Source organism: Gouania willdenowi, chromosome 22 (assembly GCF_900634775.1).
Source record: "Gouania willdenowi chromosome 22, fGouWil2.1, whole genome shotgun sequence".
NCBI lineage: Eukaryota > Metazoa > Chordata > Actinopteri > Blenniiformes > Gobiesocidae > Gouania > Gouania willdenowi.
Window position 1 is genome coordinate 22,720,521 of NC_041065.1, and position 27,834 is coordinate 22,748,354.

A 27,834-nucleotide genomic window follows, 5' to 3' on the forward strand; every position below is an offset into this window, starting at 1 on the left:
TCGCTGAATGCTTGAGAGTGTGTGTTAAGAAGTAGATAGCGGATTAAGGAAGACACGTAAAATGCTATACTACTACTACTAATAAATAATAACAATCGCATAACGATATTCTGATAGCGCACATCAGGCTTAATATGTGTCTCTGTCTCCCAATCATCAAACAGGCGGTGGATGTGTGACAGATAAATATGACTGAATGTAAAACTCTATGGTATTAAAGCGATTCATAAAGTGAAGTCCGTACCGGTACGTCAATCGCCAACCCCACCGCCTCCCTCCTCTGCCCGATACGCCACCATTAAACATTAAGGATCAAGTACCCCTTTCTCTAACTTTTGAATCCAAGTACCCCCTTATGTCCGACTAACACATTTTGATCAGAATTCTGTGAAAAAACAACTATAGCCTAATGATGGGATGAATGAATTATGTAAACAAGTAGAATGAAACAGTAGTTATCGGTAGTGCTTCCTGAATTAATTTATTGTTATAGTTTTTATCATTTACGCATCATCAACATCACGCCTGGTGTGGAACCAAGATTGACCCTTGTATCTCCAGTTCATGTTCTCATCAAGATTATTTTGTGTATTGTGTGTTTTTTTTTTTTTTTTTACAGCTAAAACAACACTGCGGTTTAATATATATATATATATATATATATATATATATGTACAGTATGTAAATGCAAACTGCACTACTGGACACCCAAGCTGCACTAATTTTTCTGCTGCCGATTGTGTTGGTAGTCACTGCTTGAAGCCACGGACTCATTGTTTACACACATCAGCTGTTAGCACTCGTGCTAATGCTACACCAGCCTGTGCAGTGACACCCGACATCGCTTGTGAACTGAGGAGGAAACGATGGGAATGTTTACGGATTTGTGGCTCACAGCGCTAACAACGGACTCTGTTGTGGAATTGGACGGTTTCCTACACAGTGACGGAGAGCAGTAAGGAGAGAGTCTGGCTCTGTTTGTGTGCAGAAAGGAGGAGTTTCTGCTGCTCTGGTTTTGTAGCAACGCGCACACACTTTTCCGACTCAAAATCACTGCACGTTGTTTGATTGCGTCACACGCTACTATTCAGCCTTGCTCTTAACTCAATTAACCAAAGGCCGAATGTGGCCCTTTTTTGCAATATTCGGCCACCGAATATTCGGTGCATCCCTATTTTGTATTGATCTATGTAATGTATTTCTCATTTTATGTCTCTTTGTTGTTGTTTTTTTGTGTTGCTGGTAACGTTTAGTATGATTCTCATTTTTAACCAAAAAAAAACAAAAACATTTGAATTCATTTGTAATTTTCTACTCTCTTTCTCAAGTACCCCCTCTAGTGCCGTTGCTTACCCCTAGCGGTACACGTACCCCCCATTTGAGAAACGCTGTGGTATAGCAACAAGCACAGTACTGTGTGTATTCAGATGTTGATGTTTTATTGCTGTGTGCCCTTGTCACGCCTGTCAGTGTGTGCGCGTGTGCGCCTTTAAGGGTTGGGGTGACGGCACAGCTTGGCGTTGCCGATCTGTCAGTCACACGGCAGTCACCTGTCAACCGGGTCACCTCGCCAGTCGGCCCCATCAATAGTCGAACAGGAATATGAAAATTCCTCTCCATCTTTCACCGGCCCAGTTGACTTACAAGCAGTATTGTGTTCATGCACAATTTCTCTAATGGCTGATATAAGACACATGTACACACACGTACACACACACTGCACTGATTGAGAATTAGCATGGCTATTTACTCCCATCATTTTGCGGAACAGGAAGAGACTGTCTTCCTTTTCTTGTTTTGATAGATTTTTGATGGAGCTTTTGTCAGTATTTGTGTCTTTGTGTCTTAATATGCTGCGATGACTTTTGTTTTCCTCACACTGTTTCTGCAGTTTATAGTGAATTATTTGCTTCACAGGACGTCTATTCTGCATCATTTCTTTCTACCGCACATCACATCTGTTGTCATTTCATTACAGACATTTATTTGACACTGTGCGCCTGCCAAGATACTCTGGATAAATCACACTGTTATTTTGTCTGCTTTCACACACCTGAGAGAAAGGGGGGAAAAAAAGGAGGAAATTTGTTTTATTTTCTACTTCCAGCAGTTATTTTTATTGGTGTAACCAGCAGCACAGCAAGTCTGTTTATCAGAAAGCATATTCTCTGTCAGAGTGAATCAGGTTTGAGCAGGTTGTTATGTGCCTAACAGGTACAGTGTGTTCATACAGTTGGCTGCAGTGATAAAAAAAAAAAAAAAAAAAAACTGCTTTTGAATGGCTCTTTCTTCCTTCCTAAATCCACAGTGACATGTTGAAACTTGTTAGAACAACTGTGTGTGTGTGCGTGTGTGCGTGCGCGCTGTTGAACTGACTGTATGCAATACTTTTGTCTGTCTTCATTCACAGGCTTTCACCTGGATTAGCCTTCTCATTTTTACATTTGTTGGTTCACATTTTCAAATATGCAGAGAAAAACAAATGCAGGCGGTTTATTGTTGATATTTCTTTCTGTCAATATTAGTTTTCATGACCTTTTTTGTTACAGTGATGTACCACGGTCTTTGTGTGCGTGTGTGTGCGTGGGATTAATTTATGCAGCAGTAGGATGTTTATTCACACTTTTAATATTAGATGCTATAATTTGCATCCTTCTTTTAAGTATCTATACCTTTTTATAGTTTGAGAGCAGGTTTGCTTTACTATGTGGTATTAATTATGTTTCTGAGATGCGTTTTTTAATTTAGAATAATTGAGTGCAAAAGCAACTATCTTTTTAGCACTACCGCCTTTAAAATCTTTGATATTGTTAATGTTTGATATTGCTGTACTGTGGTATATATATATATATATATATATGTGTGTGTGAACTTAGGTTCAAACTTATACAAATCATTTTGAAGGTACTAATTGGGTTGCTAATTTTTAATGAATTTAAGGCAGAAATGTACAGTATATTTTGTATTAATAATATATAAATATGAGTAGGGCTGGGCATTATATCGTGATTCAAGATATATCGAGTTTTCTATTTTGCCGATATAGAAAATGACAATATCGCCTATATCGAGATATATCTATTTTTTATTTATACAATCACAGTATAAATCACATCATAAAAGTATTTAATATTATTCATAGAGTGCAGTCAAACAGTGTCCTCATTTACAATTTTTCCATATTTCTGAGATATATATTTTCATAGGTTATTTTGTATTAAAATACTCGTTTTAGGAGTCGATGCTTTTGTTACTTCTCTACTCTTCCTAACCCAGATCTTCCCCTAAACAAGCCACACTACAGAATTCACTCACACGTGCTGTCCTTTTGAAGAGAAAAAGCCAAAATTGGGACATATTGTGCAGCTGTTTGTTAATAAATGTGCCTGTGTGGCATTTTGCATTAGCAAATTTAACCCAAAATTGTCTTTCTATTATGACTTTATTTGAATTAAAAATATCAAGATTTATTTTGTATATCACCATTTAAAAAAAAAAAAAAATCAAGATTAGGGTGTGTATTGCCTGGCATCTGGTGATACGATACGATATGATATATCCCAATATCAAAGTACAAGATGATTATTGCAATTTATATATATATATATATATATATATATATATATATTACTTTAGAAACAACTAATCTGTAAATGTGTTCACCTTAATGAGAACATTATGTATTAAATTATATAATATATATATATATATATAATATATATATTTTATTGGCATATTTTACACTCAAATCATTGGCTTTAACATGCCATGTGTCAACAACTTAAAATAAAAAAATAACATACAATCTGCCTGTGGCTTTTAAACCAACTTTGACTTTAGTGCAACATGACTTTAGTGCAACTTAACTGAGGAATATACATGACCAGGTTTCAGCGCACTTCTTTGTGCAGTTACAATGTCTCCTGCAGTGGAAAAGACATTCCTGGTTAAATAAAGGTTAATAAAAAAAATCAATATGGATGCATTTTGACTCGATCGAGAGTATGCAAATGTGTGCTGTCTATTTGTAGATGGATTAGCCTCATGCCAAAGGTATTCTCCATTTTTTATCCCCTGGATCAGGCTTGAGTAGAAGATAGATGGATGTATGTGTGACGATACAAGCTACTTAGTTTAAATTATAACATTAAGAGTTGACAAATAGCGCTAACAGTACAGGTCATTGTTGATGGGAAATTGCTCGCGTACCAATCAAATAAATGCTTTACTATCCTTTACTGAATAGTTATTACAGTAGAAGTACATGAAAGCACCCTTTTATGGAAATTACAGCTTTGCGTGTTTGTCTTCATTAAAAGCATTGCTTTAGTTTAAAGGCATCAGTGTTTAAAGTTTAATGATGATATCATACTTTAAATAATGCAACGCCTACCCGTCAGTAAACATTGTCTTTAGTTTACCAGTGAGATTTCCGTGGCGTGTTAATAAACCTCCTCTAAGACGATAATAATACATTTGTATGAACCGGGCGTTCTTTAGTTTGAGATTTCATTTGTTTTCTACATTCAAGTCCAGACCCAATGCTCGAAATAGTATCGCTCAGAAATTAGACGAATTTTAAGTGTTCCAAGAACTTTTAATGGATTTTATTATTGTATTTATTTTAATACGTTTCTGCATTCAAGCATTTAACTTTTGATGTAACGTGGACTTAAGGACTTGTCGCTATGTAAGGGTATTTATGCAGGTTTTTGTAGGCTGTTAATGGAAAAATCTTGTTAATGTAGTTACTTTAATATTTTACTTTAGGTATATTTCAATTTAGAGACCTGAAAGCAGTCATAAAACCACATTCAAGTGCACATGTGGGCTTCTTCTAATTCCTAATGACTTGGGATGTCCCAATACAACTTTTTCACTTCCGATACGATACCGACAGCCTCGAGTATTGGTCGATTCGATATGATATCAGCAAGAATCGTACACACTTGTTAGAAAAGGCTTGATCAAGTGATGTCACTCAAACGGAGAACAATAGTCAGCAACAGTAGGTATGAGAAAAACTGACCCATTTATTATTAACAAGTGTTAACATAAATGTTAACCGTCAACATAATATCTACAGTATTCTACAATTGAATAAATATAATATAGATCGGAGATTTTAGATGCAGTCTGATAAAATCCGATAGTTGTTTTCTGGTTGATATGGGACCGATATCTGATATCAATATCGGATCAGGACACGTCTACTAATGACTAATATTCAAAGTTGTTCCATGAAATGATTGTAGCTATGTGCTCAAACACAAAACTGGCTATTTTTTCTGCTGTTTTTGAATTTGCTGATGATCCAATGAGAAAAACCTTCTCGAGGTATAAAGATCAAACACCAGTAATAGACATTTTTTTTTCTTTTTTTTTTTTTCTTTAAGCCCCAATAATAAGGATACAATCTGTCTGTGTGTATTTAAAAACCTTAACACAATCCCATATCAGTAGGAAAAAATAGCAAATCCAATCTGTGGGAAAAAAAAAAATCTAACTCTTGTGCTTTATATTTTAGTTGACAATATCTTCAACAGGTTCAGTCGACTAAAATCTTAATGTGATTAGTCCTGATTGTCCTGAATTTTGACTAAAATGTAGTTACTTTTCTGTCAAAAGACTAAAAACTGAAACAGAATTGTAAGGTGCTGGCACATAAACAGAGGTCAGTTGCAGGAATCTACGTGTTTCAGAGGAGACTTTTTGACTTGTGGATGCAGGAGAGGGTGTGACTGCACTAATGACATTATTAATTGCTCTGTTTCATATGAAGGTCTCATCAAGCTGTGCCAGTGAGTCTGTATGTGCACAATAAGAGGCCCCTGGAGCTGCTGACACTAAATGGATTGGAGCTAGTGTCAATGCTAATATTGCGCCCCATGCTTTTCATTGCTAAAAGCATATGAAAAAATATCTGCTGTGTGACTCTGTTGTCGCTGACACTCAGCAATAAAGCACTAAACAACTCATAATTTGGATTCCTCTGATATTTTTATCCATCCGTCACGTCAATGTGTTTGAAAGTGAAGAAACCCACTAGATTTCTGCTGCAAACTGCTAGCGAGCTAAATCCCAGGTGTATTTCTTCTTTTTTTTTTTACATTCAAAACCTCAGCAAGTAAAACTGGCAATTTTAAAGACAACAGAATCTCGTGTAGTTGATTATTTATTCATTAGCTTTTTCTTGCTTTGTAGCCAATGTATTTATAGCTCAGGGAGGATTTTTTGGCAGCGCAAATCTAAAGACGGGATATCTGTCATCCTTTTTTTTTTTTTTCTTTTTCCACTATTCCTCTGTTCTCAGCCCACATTTATCTGTTACTCTGATATATGTGTCATTGTCCGCCCTTATCTGTCCGTCTGCCCGTCAATGCTTTTGTCTGAGAAGGAATGAAACCCACCCACGGTTGTCTGGTGTTGATCTCCATGGCGACCTAATCCTTACCAATCCCAGAGCAGTGGTGCTCCAGTTAAGGCCCCCAATGTATTACACCAGGCTGTCATCACCGATCACTGAATAGAGTTGCTTCAGATTTATCAGTGGGGCTTTCATCCACATCTAATGGTGTGTGTGTGTGCGTGTGCATGCGTGCGTGCGCGACAGTGTGAGTGAGACGGAGAGATAGAGTAAACAAGCCCCAATGTATAGATGCCTCTAACGTTCATACATTTAGGCATGTAGGAATCGGACTGTGTGTGTGTCTACGTACTTACGTGTGTGTGTGTCTACGTACCTACGTGTGTGTGTCTACGTACTTGTGTGTGTGTGTGTCTACGTATGTGTGTCTACGTACGTGTGTGGGTGTGTGTGTGTCTACGTACTTATGTGTGTGTGTGTCTACGTACTTACGTGTGTGTGTGTCTACGTACGTGTGTGTGTGCGTGTCTACGTACGTGTGTGGGTGTGTGTGTGTCTACGTACGTGTGTGGGTGTGTGTGTGTGTCTACGTACGTACTTACGTTTGTGTGTGTGTCTACATACATGTGTGGGTACACGCGTGTGTGTGGGTGCGTGCGCGTGTGTGTCTACGTACATGTGTGTCTACGTACGTGTGTGTGTGTTTGTCTATGTACGTGTGTGTGTGTGTCTACGTATGTGTGTGCGTGTGTGTTTGTCTACGTACGTGTGTGTGTGTTTGTCTACGTGCGTGTGTGTGTGTGTGTGTGTGTGCGTGGCTACGTGCGTGTGTGTGTGTTTGTCTACGTACGTGTGTGTGCGTGACTACGTGCGTGTGTGTGTTTGTCTACGTACGTGTGTGTGCGTGGCTACGTGCGTGTGTGTGTGTGTGTGTGTGTGTGTGCGTGTGAAGGAGGCAGTAATGAATCCAGTGGTGCTTGTGGCATGAGTGAGGCCATGCTATTAACCTCTCTGCCAGCTATACTGATGGTACCCTGTCTGTCTGATTGGTCTAATGACACACATACGCACACACCTGTCCTTTCTAATCAAATTTCCATTGAAGCAAAAAAATAAATAAAAAAGAATTAAACACAGTCCAATCATCTTTATCCAGAGTCAAAAAGCTTCTGGCCGCGCTTGAGAGAGTTTTTCTCTTTCTTTTCAACCACCTACTCACTGAAAAGTACTCTTCAAAAAATAAAAAGTTTCAGATGTAATCATCATCTGCTCTGGTCCTCTGCAGTCAGATCGGATTTCACAATATTTTTTACATTTACCATCAATTCCCCGTGACTTTTACGAGTGGTTTTTATTTTATCACTCCGAACAGTCACTGTAAAGCTGGATGTACCCTTTCTGCTTTATCTGGCCTGGCTCGTAATTACGTCATATTGGAGTCCCCTACCAAAGCTTCTATTTGAAAATTACTTAAGTGAGAATTCAAGAGACTTTTACTCTGCTTAGTGTGTGAAGTAGGGCTGAAGCTCATATCTCGATATTTCTTCTCAAAATGGTGATATTCGATATAAATCTCATTAGTCCTGGGTTAAACTTGCTGATGAAAAATGCCACAAGCTGCACAACATGTCCCACTTTGGGCTTTTTCCTCCTCTAAGGGACAGCACGTGTGAGTGTGGCTTTTTCAGGGGAAGGTTTGGGTTAGGACGCGCTCAGAAAATCTAACTGTGCTTTTCATGCTGTTCTGAGAAGTACTGAAAGCAGCAACTCGTAAAATGAGTATTTTAAAACAAAAGAAGCTATAGAATATAAAATTGTAAAAGACACTGTTTAACTGTACACTATGAATAATATTAAATACTTGTATGATATGATTTGTACTGTGATTGTATAACTCGAAATAAGTAAAAAAAAAAAAAAAAAGAAGAAATATCTCGATATAGGCGATATTGTAATTTTTTATTGAGAAAACTTGATATATCTTGAATCATGAAATATTGCCCAACCCTAGTGTGAAATGTAAAATATTAACCTAAAAGTGGACTTTCAGGAACTTCACGCGCCCCTTCGTGTGTTTCTTTATTTTCTAAGAAAGGAATAAGGAAAGTGACATAATTAGGAGGAAATATGACGCTGAAGCGCTGTTGTATTGCTTCCCCAGTGTATGTAAAGGTAGTCTAGTACTAATCTGTGTGCAGTGGGAAAACCCCAGCCTCTGTAGGAAATCCTTTGAGGAGTGAGAAGCACCTGGCACTGTCTGTAGTCATAACAAACGACAAGATGGGATTAAGACTACATTTGTGTTTGTGCCAGCTTGTTACACGCGCTCCCTGTTCACATTCTCCCTTGTAACCGTGCACCGTGTAATGCAGCACTCGGCTCTCGCTGGGAGTTGTTTTTTTCTTCTCAAACTTCACTGCTGTGGAAAGCTACAGCGCATCCATGTGTCCCTTATTAAGGTTATGGCTTGACAGCAATTTTCCCAACACACCTCATCCCATCTGTGAAGTGACCGTGGCAGAGATAATGGAGAGGAGGATGCAATTGGGTTGAGAAAAGTACATAAAGTTAGGGCAAGTTCATTAGACAGAGGACTGCTGTGGGTTGAGTGTCAGCCTGCTCACAGCTGAATAAGCACCTTTAGCCCAGGTGTGAATGCTGAGTAGGCATATGAGGAGAAAATAGTATTTCAGCTATTTTGTAAAGAAACTTTGCTTTTATTTGCAGGTTAGAAACTCCCATGTTAGTGTCACCTTCCATCTGTGTTTGTATCTAGCACCCACTCCTCTCCACTGCTTTTAATTTCAACTAAAACTCATACTACAGACCAATTCCTGACCTTAATATCTACCCTCGAACTCTCGTCTTTCAGCAGGTGGCGCCGTATGGCCAACAAGGAATGGGGGGCTACAGCCAGCAGCAGCAGGGAGGTCAGCAGGGAACCCCTCCATACTTTAGCCCCCCTCAACAGACCCCCGCAGGCTTAAACCAGGGTTCCTACCTGCAGCCTCGACCACCACTACAACAGGTAGAACACACGCTAAAATATCACTATGCTCGTAAAGACATTATGCATAAATGTGCATATGTTAAGTTAGATTAAGCATTGGGAAACGGGACAAAATGTCAGTGGAAAAAGTGATTGTATAAAATGATATCTTCATGAGACAACTGATATTTAATTGTGTGTCATAGTTCCTGCGGATCCTTAAGAAGTTTTAAAAGGCATTAAATTCATGAATCTAAAAATAAGGCCTCAATTGTCATTAAAAGACTTACGTTTTAACACATAGTATGATTTTATGATTGTAATTAGTCTCACATTTCAAAATAGTTTCACATTTCAAAATAAATGGTAACATTTTAAACAACATGAGAACATTTTTCTTAATTTCTTGCTGTTTTTGTAGTCATCCTGTGTTTTTGGAGTGATTTTGATTATTTTAGTCTGTTTTTTGTGTATTTTACTTAGAGGTGTCCCAATCCGATATCGGATATCAGTCCGATATTAGCCTGAAAACGAATGTCAGATATCGGATTCAAATTTCCGGATTTTCCGATTTTTTAAAATTTTTTTTATTGTTTTTAATTTATTTTATTCAATTTTAGTATACTGTAGATATTATGTTGAAGGTTAAAAATGATGTAATGTAATAATAAATGGGTCAGTTTTTCTCATACCTGCTGTTGCTGACTATTGTTCTCTGTTTGAGTAACATCACTTGATCAAGCCTTTTCTAACATTCCACACTATAAAATAAGTAATTATAATTTTTTTATAGAGAGAGAGAGAGAGTTAAATACATTTTCTTTTTAAAAAGTGTATGATTCATGAGGATATTGGATCATTATCGGTATCGGCCGATAAGCAAGGCTGCAAAATCTGTATCATATCGAAAATGAAAAAGTTGTATCGGGACATTCGTAATTTTACTGTCATTTTGTGTATTTTTGTGCATTTATTTTGGGGGTCCCCAGTTGCTCGTCTGCACTAGACACTAGAAGAAAAATGACCCTAACCCTATGTAACTGATGTGGCGTTTTTTTCCCCCCAATTATGTTTACTGTGAAGTTGGTCTTGAATTTAGATAGAAATGGCAATAAAAAAAGTCTTGATTTTAATAGGAACTCTGGGGGTTATGTGTAGCTCGGCATTCCTTGTCTGTAGGTAATATTCCTTCACGTTATTCATGTTAACGGATGCTGACGTTCAATGTTAAGGCATATTTTCATGTAGCTCCAGGCACAGCTGCGCACAGATTGGACAGTCACAGTAAATAAACACATGTTGTATGCTTAGCCTGCCAGTACAAATCTCAGATCAGCAACGGACCTGTTTTGCAAATGTGGTTTACAACCCGTCCTGCCAAGTTTCTGGGTGATGACCTGTAGAAGACTTCCATCAAGAGCTTGAATTCAAGCTGTTTTTTTTTTTTTTTTTTTTGAGTTGACTGAAGGCTACCCATGTGTTTCCCATCCACTCTACAGCCAGAGGATCCATCAGGCCGCGTGGAGTAACTCCGGCTCTCAACCCTGCTGTGAATTATTCCAAAGAAACAGAATGCAGGGAAGAGAGATAAAATAGGACAAATACAACAACCCAACAGGAAATGACGGATCAGATAGAGCAGAGACAGAAGGGGGAAAGTAAAAGGGCCCCAACTCTAAAACGTATGCGCATGTGCATTTGTTGAGCAATGAACAAAGTTTTGAAGTGCAATAAATCTTATTATTCTGGGATTTTTACCACAAAACCCAGGAAGGAATTTAAAACTAATTTTTACTATAAAACGTAGTGCAACACAATATAAAAGTGGAATATTCCTTTTACACAGCAGCAGCAGCAGCAGCTCTTATTTTCTTAGTAATCTCTAACAGATACAATAATTGTTTTATGTATTTCACTATCCACTTCACTGCTTGTCTTGTTTTATCCAGTTTGTTGTGGCAATCACATTACTTCATGGTGCATAGTCACCAGTTACAAGCTTTCCTACTTATGTTTATTTATACTTCTCCCCACTTGCTCCCACATTTCCTTTCTTTTTACCCTGTTTCCCACACTTGCTTGGTGCGGTGCACCACAGGTTTCCAACGTTAAACCTGACAATAATACAACAGGGACTTTGGATTGGCCTAAATCGATTATACAACTATACGTCCTTAAAAGACAGTTATTGTTCTATTGCCAATAATTTTATTTTAAATCTTAAGATGAAAAAAAATCTTAGAGATAATTATTATGATTGAAAGTGGTTCAATTCAACCTTCTGAAAAAACATCAGCTTGGCTTTTTGATATTAGTAACTAAGTAAATAATTTACAAAGCGCTTTTATGTGCATATACATCATAGGAGCAGCATCATAAACAGATGATATTCATTTAAAATCCAGTTTACTAAAAGCCATTCTGATGGTTAAACTTCAATAGCGTCCAACTTAAAATTATTCCATCACATGATTACATCATCACAGAGGGATAGCATTACTATTTACTAATAAAAAAGGAAGCTCTAGTCCAGATGTAGAGGGAGCATCTTGGCAAGGTTGGCAGTGACCGACAGCTGTGCTAAAAATTGAAAATTGAGTAGTAAAAATTGAGCATAAAAAAGATGAAAAATGACTCGTATGCAGACGTGAAGCAGTAATATGGAGCAGCATGTGTAGATTCTTCTAGAAACTTTAAATAAGAACATTTGTAGGAGGTGACGCCAACTGTAAAGTCTCACGAATATAAAACGAAAGCAAAAGTACACGAAAGTCCCTGATTTCTCCTTTCCTTGTTTACGCAACACTGTGATTTACAGTAAGTTACAGCGTTTCAAAATCAAGCAGCTCTTGTAACCGAAGGGGTTTTCATCATACCTGTGTACTTTGTTGCCGTCCAATCAAAGGGCGGAGAATGATCAGCTAATGTTTACAAAAACGTTTTAATTTCTTGTTCTGCAGGCCTAGGGCGATGTGTGTGACCCTGGCAACAGATGACAGTTAAAACCTTTATACACACTACCTGAGGCAAAACAATAGAAACGTTATGTGGAGAGAGTAATGCACTCCTTTAAATGATTTACTATTATTTAATAGGGATGTCCCGATACACGATAAACTTTTTCTCAGCCTTGAGTGTTGGCTGATATTGATCTGATACGATATCAGCACGAATCATACATACTTGCATTACTTATATTGTAGTGTGGAATGTTAGAAAAGGCTTGATCAAGTGATGTCACCCAAACAGAGAACAATAGTCAGCAACAGTAGGTATGAGAAAAACTGACTCATTTATTATTAACCAATTGGTTACATAAATGTTAACCTTCAACATAATATCTACAGTATTCTACAATTGAATAAATATAATATATATCAGAGATTTTAGATGCAGTTCGTTTTCTGCCTGATATCGGACCGATATCTGATATCAATATCGGATTGGGACACCCCATTATTTAAGGTAAACATAGGTTTGTGATTCATACTGTCTTTAGACCAGCAGGGAAGGTTTTGCTGGCCCTGATGGTCCACCTCTGCTATACTCTAATTAGCACATTTCATAGTCGGAAACATTGCACTGGTCTGTGATGTATTATTGACCCAGTATTTGAATAAAAGGTGAATCCACCAGAGGAACAGTACGTGGAAGATTAGACCAACAATATTTCCAAGCAGCCCTTTTTTTGGCCCAAACTCTGAATTTCTCATTAGCGATCCACAATTGCATGTAGATGTAACATCTGCACAAGCCGGTGCCATTTGGCACTGGTAGGTCTGTGTCTGTGGAGGTAATTATGCTGTGATTTACAGAAGTGTAGTTAAACCTCTCTTTAGACAGACTTGAAAATTGAGCGCACCAAGACAAATAGCCAAGCAGGAAGCCACTGTGAGCACAAAAAGTGGTGTGTTTGAAAAAAGGAAATCACCAGTCTTAGCACAGTAAGTTTTACACTGAGTGAATGTTTTTCAACCAGTGCACCTTTTGTCTCATGCCGCAAAAGCACTTACCCCTATTTTCTCACTTAACGTGCTTTCACAGCGCCTGTGCAGCCTGCTGAACAAACATTATTCACTCTAACAAGGAGCAGCTGAGATCCATGGCCATGTTGACATTTTGTGACAGTAATGGTGTGTTTTCATCATTGCCGATGATGTGGGAGCAATTGACCCACGCTGACATTTATACAGCAGGTATATCTGCGTGAGCACTGATTGGCCCAAGCCTTGTGTCACCTGGACTGATAACGTTTCCATATTGGTTGCTATGACAACTTGTGTGGGGCTCGGGGGGGGCCTTTGCATTCACGCTACTTTAAGAGCAAATCTCTCAATCAGCACATATAAACACCTGTTAACAAAGTTTTTGGCAGCGACATCAACAACGATGCAAAATGCTGACCGTCACTTGTAACAACACATCCTTTGTACGTGTTGCAGAAAAACAGCATTTAATGTTCATGCGCAGCAGGCAATATGTCAAAGCCTCCTGGCTTTCTCATGGTCGTCTTTTTACTTTTAACTGCATTCATTAATAACACTTACAATACAGCCTAAACCTTACAGCTTGTATTGGATGAGTTGAAGCAGAGCGCTTGAAAACCAGCAGTTTGACACTTAAAATGAATGCTTTTTACTTTAATACAAATGAAAGTGGTATTTGTATTAGTTAGGCTGGTGAGAAAAATGTGATTTCATTACAGACGATTATGAAGTGATTCTTAAATTTCCAAAGATCTTTTATTTACATTTTTTCAAATTGTATAAAACCAACAGAGCGAGTGCTACTAAGTTGGATATTTAAATTAACATTGAAGGTCCTGTGAAGTGTTAATCAAAAGAGAAGTCAGATAACTCAGGGACTGACTGATGTTAAAGGGAAATTAAATAATCAGGAATAATAAAAAAAATTCAGTCGATAATCGTTATTAATCGAATATTGGTTTGTAATCGAATCGAGACTTCAATATATTTTATTTATCCCCGATTTCCTTTTTCTGTATGCCTTTTTTTTTTTTTTTTTTTTTTTCATTGTTTTCTTTGTTCTGTTCTATTTTGGTCTTTTTTGTTTAAAAAAAAAAAAAATCTAAAGAACTTTTGATGACAGTTGTCTGTGAAAATAACATTTTGTTTGTTAATTAATTCAATAGAGCATTAAAAAATGACCTGAATCAAATTAAAATGGGCTGAATAACCGTTCCAGTTATTGATGATGACTCAATTGTAAATAATATAATACATATTGTTAATAATATATTATATATTGTTGATAATAAGAATAAGAATAAATACAGGTTTTCTTTTAGCAATGTGTAGATATATTGTCTAATACCGTATATTACATGAGCCAGGTCCAAGCTTTTTCCTAATCTAATCATTTGTTTTTGAGTAATTCTTGCAAGCTTACAATATTGATCATAAAAACCTGTGACATTTTACACTTAACAAAAACAAGCCAGAGCATTGGCATTAAGAGAAAATTAATTGCCCATTGATTGTGTGGAAGTGGTATTTGCAAAAGGTATATGTAAATAAATACTGCTGTAACAAAGACACCAGGCGTTTGGTTTTGGATCTAAAAGGGAAACATGTTCAGAAATGGAACTTGTTTGTAAAGTGAACATGGGGTGCTTGGCCAAGATTACAAATGAAAGATTTTTAGTGCCTTTTGCTCTGTAATGTTGCAGTCATTTTGGTGTTTTGAGAAAGTGTCTCTCTCTGTTACTCTCTGTGTGTGCAAACTAATCAGCCGAGTGGAAAAGGTCAAACTATGACCTTTGTCTTTGATTCTGGGCTGAAATGAGACATGATGTGAACCGCATAGTGCGGATTACACAAACACACGTACACACAATTGCAGCCCACGCTAGATTAGGTTGTCATTGTGGGTTTTTGACCGGTGTTTTTTGACCCTGCATTACTCTGAGAAATCCAAGCTGAAAAGTTCTTTATTTTGCTCTTCCGGCACTCTCTGCAGTTCCTTCCCCCCCACTCCACTCCCATTAACCCTCGCCAGAGGACATCCTCCACTTGATGGAACCATTCCAGCTGCCTTTGACACAGAATTTGCTCTGAAACCGACTGCTATTGGTTTTGTAACAAATCAAAGTGAAAATGCGGCCTTCCTTTGAGTTTATTGCACTGTTGTGACCTCATCTGATTGCAAAGAGCAAACCATGCTAAAAAGACATTTCTAAGACATCAAGGCTCATTCAAAAAAGGTTAAAAAGCATGTACGTAATATTGCATCAGTGCAGAAATAAGGCTTTAAAAGAATAAATGTGGGCGCTGATGTGTTTTTGATGTCGTGATTGTTTGATAACACTTGAATTACTGGGGGTACAATTCCAACAAATGTGCATTTCATTAGTTATGATATGATTTGTCTAAAATATTTCTACTATAGAAATAACATCATAAACTCTCACCACTAACTGCCTTAAATCTATCCCATTGTGCTTTGATGGGACCTCCTTCATATTATGGCCCTGATGATTGTTGTTTCACACTCTCAAAGTGAGATAATTTGTCCGAAAGGAGAACATTTGTGGCCTCTCTTTCTCTTGATAGCCATATTGCGCGCAACAAAACAGATGAAATGTGTGATATTTGTTACGTTCAAATACATTCTGCCTCATAAAAACCAAAATGTGAGCACTACAATTTCAAGAATGCAGTGATAATTTTTTATGGCTTGTTTGCTTTATTGGGTAGTATACAGCAGAGTGTGACAGGGTAGACTGGGGAGAGAGAATGGAGGTAAAGCAATGGCTAACTGCCAGCTCATAACATAGAGAGGAGCATGCTTTAGGCTTTGATCCGCTTGTGTATTATGCGATTTACTTTTTAGCTAACAAATGAACATTTATAGACCTAAATAAAACTGTGTGATTAAGGCCGTATGTGGGTAAAACCTCCGTGTTTGTGTGTGGAGTTGAGTTGTCAGGAATTGACTGCTGGTGTTTGAAGAAAGAAGTCATTCTCTAACATCTATTCCCTGTAGTAAAAAATACCTATCCACTTTCCTTTGTAAACCCAATCCCGGAGTCTCTATCGGCTTTAACTGTTTCCTCCTCGGCGTGTGAGTCGGCTCTGGGGAGCGCCGCTTTGGCACAGATGAACTCTCAGCAGATTTAAGGAGACACGCTGCTTTTAAACACCCATGGAAGGAAGGAAGCTCATCCAACGGGTTGGATCCTGCTTAGTGATGCTCTCAAGCACCACACACACACACACACACACACACACAGGATCAGGGAGACATGGAGTTCAAGCTACAGGTCCAGGTCTTAGTTTTTTGCGTAGGAAAAGTGACCTTATGATGTATTTAATAATGACCCTGAACGTTTTTTTAATTTTTAATTTTTACAAAACTAATTACCAGTACCTTAAAATGTATTTATTTCAACTAGACTTTAACATTTACTGTGCACATTTTCTTATTGTTTTTACTGGTTGTAAAGATCTAAACCAAGTGTAATACAGTTATTGAAATTGTCTTGTAGAGAATAGATAGTAGTTTCTTTTAATATCACATTTATTAGTATGAGTATTTCATCTCATGGGGAAACACATGATGGGCTGAGTTTGTCCACATGCACAGCAAAAGCTCCGTTGTGCCAAACTGATATTTTTTGTGATTTGTAGTCACCCGTAAACGTTCACTTTAACCACATGATACATGAGACTGGAATTTTGTCTTTTAGGATTTTGACACCACCTAATGTATTTAGGGGCGTTAATCGCCCTTCACTCAATACTCAATACCCCTGCAGCTGACAGTGGCATTTTTCAGTCATTTTGGATCTAGCTGTATCCACAATTACCATTTTTTATCGTATCTTTGTCGTATGCTAAGGTGACTGTTTTACTTCTGGGTTTCCATGACATTTGCTTCAAAGACTAAATAGTTAAAGAAAAAAAATTGGCTGGAAAAACTTAAATCAAATTTAATCTTTATCTTTACCTGAAGCAGTGTTATTACATTTTTATTTTATTTTATTTTTTTATAAGGCACAACTTTTTATGTTTTCTCATATTCTTTAAGCACAAATTTTATGAAGGGTTTAAATTAGAGGTGGGACAATAATAGGCTAACGATAATGATGTGATATTTTTGGAAAGAAGAAAAAAGAGGGAAAATTGCATTTGGTAAAACAGCCATGCTTTTTTTTTTTACTATAAGTCTGAACATACCTATATAATTACTCTGGGTATATTAAAAAAATAAAAACAAATTATGAAAATCTGGTGTGTAGTAAAATCTTGCGACATTACTTGTCCGCTAGACGATGCATCTTTTGACATTTGACACAGGATCTGATACATTTATTTCCTATTGCAGTTCTTGTTAATGAAAACAAGCCCAGATTAATTCCAATCTTTGAGCTTTTTAAAAGTTATTATAAAAGGATCACAGGCTTTTATTTATGTCCCATTCTCCTCAGCTTGGCTTTCTCTGCTGCTGCTGGCATTTTCCGAGCTCTCTGCAAAACATTTCCCCTTAAGATTCAAGATTTAAAGTGTTTATTATCATGTGCACAGTAAGGAAACGTGTTTCCATTCTTAACTTTGCTGTCCACACTGGATGCTACAAAGAACAACAAACACATTTGAAAGAACAAAACAAAGAAAAGAAAAGTATACTAACAATAATTAGAATAATTTAAAAGTAGTAAAGATATATATGTACAAGGTAGAAAAGATAGAAAAATCAAATATAAAGTCTATTGTGCAGTGGGATAATGGAGGGAGCTGAAGGTGAAGGTGAAGCAAGATCAGTTCTATCAGTTGTTGAGGTGTCTGATGGCAGAAAACAGAAAAAGAAGAAAAAAACTGAAAGAAGGTGATTTTTAGACATTGGATCCAATTTCATGTTACAGTATAACTGCTGACGACTGATGAAACAAAGCGTCCCTATAAAAACAGTAGGATTTTCACTTAATTTACACCAGGTGCTTTAATTGTATCCATTTCTTCTAGTTGGTCCTATCCTTTTACCCATCAGTCACCTCAACGCCTCCAACCAGCAGCAACAGTCAGCCTATTTCCCCAACACCCCCCACTCTTCTCCACCCCCGCTTTTAATCATACCAGGTTAATTAAAAGGCCATTGTGCCTTTCTGCTGCCTGGCCCCTGGCTTTATTACCCCCTTGCTGTATACTTGCTCTGCTGCTTCACTCGCCACAGCTGCCTGTATTTACACACACACACACACACACACACACACACACCAGGGTCGGGGTCATTAATAATTACAATTATGGCATCATAATTGTAATTGTAATTTTAAAAATGTGTTGCTGTCATAATCATAATAAAATTGTAAGTGAGTTCAGATATTTGACTTTGTAATAGTAATTGCCATGACACTATTTTAGAAATTGTCATTCATAATTTAACGCAAAACTGGGGAACCATGTTACAGTTCTGTGTACAGTTGTACATATACGTAGTTAACGATTATTAAGCTTTCCCACATTTTACCAAAAATCAAGGGGTATACAGACACAAAAAAGGCTCTGATAAGAAAGAAATGAGATGATAGATATTTGTTTTTAATGTATTTTACAGCTGATTTAGGACCCGTTATCATTAGAGATGCTAACAGAAAGCTAACACGAGAGGAAAGTTAACTTTTATTAAGTTATTCATTTCCGGCTCAGTAATTGTAGTTAAATGTAATTTAACTTTAGTAATTGAGAACATAACTGTATTTGACTTTCTGAGGATAAAAAATAATGCTGGTCACTGTAATCATAGTTAGAATTGTAATTGAACACACACACACACACACGCTAGGGCTGTATGATTATAGCCAAAATGATAATCACAATTATTTATCATGTTAGATACAAATCTGTGTCGTTATTACACTACTTTGGAACAAACATGAGTACAGGTTACAGTGCAACATTAAGCTTTAAAATGGAATCATACTAGAAAAATATTTTTTTTAAATTTACCAGAAAATTAAAAATATAACTGAATAAATACACTATTACAGAGTGCAGAGCCTGAATTTTTTTATGTAAATTATTGCCGACGATCAGGTTAATTTAATTGTGGCAACCAAAATTGTAATCCCGATTAAAATTTCATTAAATGTACAGCCCTAACGTGCACACACACACTCGCACACACACACACACGCACACACACACACAGAGGGAACTCACCTTAGTGATGGTGAAGGAAGTTCTGGTGATTTAATGTATGATTGTGTGTGTGTGTGTGTGTGTGTGTGTGTGTGTGTGTGTGTGTGTATGGTGGGGGGGGGGGGAGTGAATGGGACGTGGTCAGAGCTGCAGTGAATAGGTGAACAGTGTGCATGCTGCTGCTGCTGTTGCTGCTGCTGAAGGAAGCACACAAAGTTCAATGTCATTAATTGATCACCATTAGAATATTAAGCAAAGAACTGTTAATTAACAGTGTAATAAAAAGTGCTGCCGGCTGGAAAGGGGGTTGGACTGATAGAGCGAGAGTGAGGGAGGCGAGGCAGTGGAAATAGAGGGCACGCGACGAGATAGTGAGGAAGAGGTGAAGAGCGAAAGGCGGCGAGGCTGGGTGTGAGGTGATAAGAGGGAGAGAGAGACGTCCGTGGGTAAAGGTCTGGCAGTGGTAATTTGCAGAGAGCTGCGTTAATTGTCATAACCTTTTAAATGGCAGAGTTTATCGGAGTCCTCTAAATGTCCGTGCGTATCGCCACGGCAACCCCAGGCCTGCCGCATCCCGATTGGCTGTTGCTGACGAGCACTTAAGCTTGATGAGCTTCCAGGCGAAAATAAACGATAAAATTGAAAAAAGGATATATATTATATATATGGTGTGTGTGTGTGTGTGTGTGTGTGTGTGCGCCTGTGTTTCAGACAATGTTTTTAATTTAGTGTGTTTTTTACCTTCACATTGACTGACACTCGCTAATTGCTCGGCCAGAATCCGGCAATTTTTCTCCTTCATTCTTTTTTTTTTTCCTCCCTTTTTTGATTTATGTTTGTTTTTGTACAGCCGAGCTGCAATTCAAATGCAAATGAACATGAACAGGAGAGGTGTTTTTGGAACGGTTAGGACAATCATAATGGTTCAGGGAAAAAAAGGGCTGGTAGTTAGCGGCACAACACCCTAGGGGCCTCATTTAGCTGCCATTTGTTAGGAAATGCCGCATTTGTTCCTGGATACAGACTTCACAGACAGAAAGCAGAAGAGAAAACACACATTCACACAAAAACATGTCACGTCAAAGCCGAGCCTGCCAGCACGCCGCTATCATGCTACTGCACATGAATCTCATGTGGGTTTGCACCAGTTTGGGTGAATGTCCGCTATAACTATAAGCCAAGACAATTGAATGGGCTGATGGTAAGGTTGGTGCTAATAAGAACTTTTAAATTGTTTGAAGTAGGAAAATATGATGAGAAAGAAGCTTTTCTTTGAATGTGTCATGGAGTAAGAACAAAAAGCATGGGTTGGTGCAATGTGACATCAACCCTAAGGGAAGGCCAGCGTGCTTCTGTTTGTGTACGACACAGACAATGATTGCTTACGAGCACGTGTGTGTGTGTGTGTGTGTGTGTGTAGCTACATCTGTGCCCGTGTGTGCCGTGTTGAAGCTCTGGTCCTCTCTTGCAGTTTTCTTTGTGCTAAAGGTCAGAAGGATTGCTGTTATCGAATCCAATCTGGAGGACATGGTACTAGAACAGGCACTGCTACAAATGGACCCATTAAGATAGACTGGATGCACACGGACACACACTCACAGTCACCAATCTATAGCCAAGCAGAAGGAAGGTGTCGTTAAAGTAGGTGTCGATGTGCTGTTACTATGCTAGCACACGTCTATAACCGTCTGAGTCGTCAGTATCTTGGAGCTAACGTATTATACATGTCATGTGGCCCCCTGATTAAATGAATGCATAAATATTGTATTTATACAAAATAAAGGATTGATACACAGCTGCAGTCATCTTCAAATATTCTATAAATTGATCAGAGTGTCAAGGAAAACATGAAAGCCAAAAACATCGTAACCACACATTGATTTGTCACATTTTGCCAACGCACATTAGTGCTGTGTAGTGCGCTCTCACTGCTGATTGTTGCTGCAATTACTGTGCAGTAAGTCGGTCTGATTGGTGTGAGCACGTGCGCCTTAACAGATGTGTGTTGGATCGCTGTCAGAGTGCTGAATATGGATTTCCTCTCCTGGCACCTCCTCCACCCTCTACGATGTGCATGTACCTCCTCTCTTTCTCTTTCCTCCATCATCTGTTTTGCTGACAGTTTTTATGACTGAAAGTTAAAAAAAAGCGTATATTGTGAAATTAGACCATTTTAATTGTGGTCGAGCATACGTTTTCATGATGTGTGTGCGTGCGTGTGTGTGTGGTTAGATGTGTGAACCTAAAGACTAGCAATCAAGCTTAATTTTTAATGAATATTAATGGAATTAGTGTCAGATTTTGTGGAGATGTGCATCTGCCAAGGTGCAGGGGTGTGTGTGTGTGTGCGTGTGTGTGTGCGTGTGTGTGCGTGTGTGTGTGTGTGTGTGTGTGTGTGTGTGTGTGTGTGTGTGTGTGTGTGTGTGTTAATGGTGGTGGGGTGGGGGGGTGGTAATTCATAAGTTAGTCATGAGAAGAGCGGTGGAGGCAGGGACGGCTGGAGGAGGTATTGATGAGGAGATACAGGGTGGAGGAAGGGTGTCATGGAGGTGGGATGGAAGAATCGAGGGGGGGAGGATGTGGTGATGGGTCTGACAAAAGAAATGGAAGCAAAGTGGGTAGCATTGCTAGAGCCATTGGATTTACTATGTGCAGTTTGCTTGTTCTCCCTGATACTCCTGCTGCTGCTGCTGAAGTATGTAAGATATTATTAAGGAACTACACAATAAAGTGCAGATATTTCTTTAAAAAGTTAGAAATGATGACCCGGAAAAGGTTATTTTTTTTAAACAAACTAATCAGTTTTAAGAAGGACTTTTTTGGACAAAGCTGACAAAGGAAATAGAGGAAAACTATTGTGTAAAATCTGAATTTTTACTAAAATGTTTGGTAACCCTTGACTTGAAATTAGGCTGACATTACATTTTCATTATCTGTCATTAGCATGAATAAGGTGTCATGAAGACTGTCATTAAGTGTCGGTCGCTAAATCATGACACCTTTGGAGCTATGTTGGCATTTTTTGGGTTAGGTGGATGGATCTAGTGGGGTTGGTTAGGGTTAGGGGTGAGTATTGGCAAGGATGTTGCATTACCATGCGTATCACGATACTTGGGTCCCGATGCAATATTATCACGATATATCGCGATATTCTACCCAGTTAATATCAAAATAAACGTAGAGATGAAAAATCAAGTTGCTGTATATGTTCATCAGAAGATATTGATCATTCAGAGGACAAATTGAGTCAAAACTATTTACTTCAAAACATCCTATTTATTATTTATTATTAGTGTTTTTGCACATTTTCACTGAAAAAAAGAGAATGCAGTGTGCATCATGAAATCAAGTGCATCAAGTAACCATTGCCACACATTGAAAGCATTGTAATCACCACGGAAATATTGCACAAATACACAAAATTTTGATTAAATATCCCCCCCAAAAAATTGTCATTAAAAAACATTGACTTTTTTGAATAAAAAAATCACGATATATGGTGAAATCGATTTTTTCCACACCCCTAGTTAAGGTTAGGGTAACGAATGACACTTAATGACAGCCTTCATGATGCTTTGTTTAGGCTAATGACAGCGTAATTTCAGCCTTATGTATAAAACAAAGTAAAGTTTTACACAATGGTTTTCCTCTGTTTCATTTGTCAGTTTTGTCCTAAAAAGTCTTTCTTAAAACTGATTAGTTTCTTTAAAAAATCACCATTTTTGGGTCATAATTTTTAAGTTTTTAAAGAAATATCTGCACTTCATTGTGTAGTATATTTTAATTCTGAAAAGTCATTTAAGGCGAGATAGGACATGAAGCCAAAAGCAACTGAAATGTCAAATTGTGTATTATGACTTTTTAACATCTCCTTTTGCTCACGGCACACTAAAGGAGCATTTAATTGGTGAATAGGTACAGCACTGACGTAATTATAAGTCATCATAACTGTGACACAACATTTTAGGACTGACCAACTAGAATTGGACAGGTTTATAGAACACAGTTGGAAATCTAGACTGCTTAACTGCTCATTTAATTTCAATTGTATTACCAAAGTGGAAATGAAAAATCACAAAGGCTCCTTTTTTAGCGCTTCGAGATGACTATTGTTGTAATTTAATCTAAATAAAGTTGATTTTAATAATTTTTGCTTCCCGCAGAGTCACATAATAATGCAACAGCACCATGATTATATAATAGAACGACAAATCCCAAGTATTTCTGAAGGCAGGTGCACGCTGGGTTTTAAATTCCAAAACAACGTCCTACACTGACGCTTTTCCTCTTTCCAACACTTCTCACTCACCTACCGAGTCGGGCGGGTGAGTGGTGGGGATTAAGGTGGTGCTGCAATATTGATTTACGTCCGCATAAAGCTGCTCCGGCTCTATACATTACACCACATTCAGCAGTCATCTATTCAATCAAATCTAATATTACACTGCCTCTCCACACAGCTGTCTAATAGCATTTAACTCACAGTTTGATTCCTGCATTCCCTCATGTACTTCAAACGCTTGCTTTCAATATCCTTCATTTGGTTCTACTATGCCAAGATAAAGTCTTTTGAAAAGCGTGGAGGATGAATGAGCGTGTGTGTGTGTGCGTGTGTGTGTGTATGAAGACAGGATTAGTTGTGGCCTTAGGCTTAAGGTATGGAGTAGAGTGTATTTTAGAAGCTTCTAAATTAGCTGGGAAATGGGATTTTGAGACAATGGACTGGAAAAAACTCAAATGAAAGGATGCACTCGCAGCACTCCTTCATTTGCCACTGATGTTTTCTGGCACTAGCTTTTAGTCATTTCCTCATCAGTCATTCCTCCTGCTTCTTCATCTATTTCCTTTCCCAAAGTTTTTCACCTTCCACTTTCCTTCTATTATTTTCATGTTTGTTTTAAAGTTTCTCTGCTCTTCATTTGTCTTTGTTTTCCCGAGCCCCTCTGTCTATATGACAGCAATGATATCAGACTAGGGTAGCCATATTTAGAATTTTAAAAAAGAAAGACACTTGGCCTGACCAAAAAGTACTCAATGTTTACTTAAATATACTTTGTAATGCAAATGTAAAATCAAGTAGGAAAGTAAGCAAACACCTTTTTAACAAAATCCTTTCTCTTTGTAACAAATACTAGAATAAATCTGAAATGAGAGGTAACTAAAGCCAATCACCTTGATTAAAAAAAAAAAAAAAAAAAAATCTCTAGGGAAGAACACATAGTTTAAAGTACAATTATGGACTTTCTAAAAACCTCACCACACACTACTGTAAAAGCATCCATTTACACATAAATTATTATAATATACAAAGTAAAGACTATAGCTACAAAATATTACTCAGTTACAGAGGACGTTAAGTAAATATTACAGGTGAAACGAAGAAACACTAATAAAGGAAACATACATAATTAATTCCCTCTTGCTCTCCTTTCTCTTTACCCTGTGTGTGAAACTCTTGTCAAACATAGCAGCTGCTTTAATGGCTTCTGTCTCATGTATGAGTAAAATTACCGCTATGACATGGCTGTAACATGGCTGATTAGCAGTGAAAAGCAACATCTTGGATTTTTTTCTGATAGGGCAAATATTGGCGGAGTTACGGTAATTTAAATGTGTGACGGGCGATGTGTTCAGGTTCATCAGGGAACCTGGACGTATAATCACCTCGTGTGAGACAATGATTGTTTAACATGCAGCTCACCTCACACTGACCCACTTAAAAGCCACACAAACACTCACGCGTACAACAGGCTCATGTCTGAGTAAATATTGGATTTGGATCAGCTGCCGTTCTGTGTGTAACTGTTTACGCCTGAAAAATAACTATAAATATAAAGGCCCTGTGTTAGGTATGCTGTTTACCAGAGATGGGCGACTTTAATCACAGCGAGGGCCACAAAAATTTAATTGACTGATCCAAGGGCCACAAAATCAACATTCATGTCAGCATTTAGAATAATCCCTAATCTGAGCATTGATACAAGAATGAACAAAATGTTTGTCTTTTGTTGTAGTGCTTTTGTATATCTCCCCCTCATTTTACCTATTTTTTTTACAGTAATTTTGTAAATTCTTGTCTCATTTTGTCTATTTTTTGTAGTGAGTTTGTTATTTTGTATATTTCTCTCTCATTTTGTGTTTTTTTAAGTGATTTTGTGTTGTTTTAGTCATTTTGTGTGTTTTTGTTGAAGTTTTGTGTGTTATGAGTCAATTTGTGCATTTTTGTTGTTTTTGGATACATTTTTCTGTATTTTTGTCATTTTTTGCATATGTTCCCCCTGTTTTTGAAGTAATTTTAACTGTGGGGGGCCACACAAAACCTTTTTTTACCTCATGCCAAAGTGTAACAAACAGGCTTGGAAGGAATATTTTATGCTCCAAACCTCCATAACTCACACTGTGATAGACTTACATGAAATTAATACATTGTTTTTAATTAGTGCTAGTGATTTGGTCATTTGATTGGTAAATCCTGGGTAATTGAAAACTGGTTTTGAAGCAACACTTAGGGACATTTGACAGCATTGAGCTGTTATCTTTATGGTAATAGAATTAACAAACTCTACCTTTGTTTTATTTGCACTGTAGTGGACACTGATATTAAAGGTAACTTTAGGTATTTACATATCCTCGGTTCTATTAGTAATATGAGTGAGATGTCTCACTATGGAATGCACTCTCATCTGCAGCCCTCAGAAGCATTTTTCTCAATCTGCCAATCCTGATTGGCTGGTGAAACGTGTCCATCCGCCAGGGACACTACCACCTCCTATAAGAGGAGGAGGCGGACAGTACACATCAATCAAAATAAGCACCCCTTCTCGCTCTTCCAAGCAAGAAGGGTTGTCTGGTGAGACATCTCACTCATATTACTCACAGAACCAGGGTTATGTAATTAACCTAAAGTTCTGTTTTATAATATTTTGTGAGATTTCTCACTATGAGATATGGTAGCTCCCGTATTGCTGAAGAGCTGAGCGCATGACGGGTGCACCGAGAGGGCACGGATGTCACTGACCCGCTTAACTGACGCCAGAGCCAGTAACAAAACAGTCTTTAGAGAGGCAAACTTCAGGCCCGTCTCCCCCAGAGGTTTGAAAGGAGGTCATTTAAGTCCTTTCAGAACCACAACCAGATCCTACGGTGGTACCAGTGGTCTGCACACGGGGAGGAGCCTGCATGCTCCCTTCATAAACCGGCATATCAGTGGGTGCTGACTTAGGCACCGTCATTACGCTGCTTATTGTGGCATATTTTGTTTTCACATGTTGTAGACTTGGCCTTTGGCCTGGGTACATCAGCAGGGCACACATCAGTTTTATTGGATCATGTGTGTGTGTGTGCATGCTTGGGGACATGAGAGGGGAGGCAACATTCAAACTTCCCGTGAAACATGTCCGTCTCTCCCGGCCATCACCGGAACGTGCCGTGTAAACGGGGAGATGGGCGTGCGGGCCCCTTGGGTGCACGCGTGAAAGCAAAACAGGTGAAGTTGGAGAACTTCAAGCTGCTTCACCAGAGAAGAGAGCGGTCAGGCCGTCTTCGTCCTCTTCCTGACAGGAAGATGTTGGTATCCGTCACAATGGCGGGCCACGGAATGGCCAGCCGGGCCGCAGTGTGTTTTCACACATCCACCATATACAGACTTGAGGGGAGGCTGGTGTGGATCCCTTATCTTCCTACTGAGAGGTCACAGAGGTGGCAGCATCATCTTCCTCGTCCTCTCCCAATACATGGAGGTCAGAGGAGGCTCCGTCATCATCTCCACAGTCCAGCATGAGGACATCCTCCTCGTGTGGGGAGATAGCAGCCAGGTCGAGCTGGGAGCCCCAGCTGGAACCGTGTGCCGCCGTGGCATCCATTAGGATGCCCGCCTCTTTTCTCGCTGCAACGGGAGTGCCGTGAGGAGGAAGGAAGGGGTCCTGCTCAGACAAGCTAGCTTGATGCGCTAGCTTCCTTTGGAGGTTCTTGGTAGTGAACTCCGCACAGTGCCGACATGAGCCGGGGACGTTGACAGCCAGCCAGGTATGTTCCACCCCCAGACAGCTTGAGCAGACCTGATGTGAGTCTTTGCTTGACATTTTATTGAAACATTAGCAATGGCATGCCTCAAGAGGACCAACGTGCACCGGAGCACTAGAGACGTTGAGGGCAGCGCTGGACTCGAGGCGACGGCTGGTGAGCTGGGCCTGGAAGCTCGGGACCATGGTGTGGTGTAGAGCATGGAGCTGGGCAGTCCACTGGTGTGTGAGGGCCAATGCACGCCGGACCGTCAGGGACATCGGGGCAGCGTTGGAAGCCAAGCCGTCAGCTGGTGT

The 27,834-nt window shown here is 38.6% G+C and overlaps 1 protein-coding gene across 8 annotated transcripts in view; it reads left to right on the forward strand.

The window, feature by feature from the left end:
- arid1b (AT-rich interactive domain 1B) overlaps positions 1–27,834 on the forward strand; it is a 230,419-nt gene that overhangs the window by 52,733 nt on the left and 149,852 nt on the right. For 5 of the 8 annotated variants that reach the window (XM_028438181.1, XM_028438183.1, XM_028438185.1 and 2 more), the window contains exon 3: positions 9,240–9,395. The exons of 2 other annotated variants lie outside the window; for them this stretch is intronic. In XM_028438181.1, coding sequence (XP_028293982.1) covers positions 9,240–9,395 — 156 coding nt within the window. The remainder of the gene's footprint in view (positions 1–9,239; positions 9,396–27,834) is intronic. One more of the 8 variants, XM_028438184.1, reaches the window with a different exon arrangement.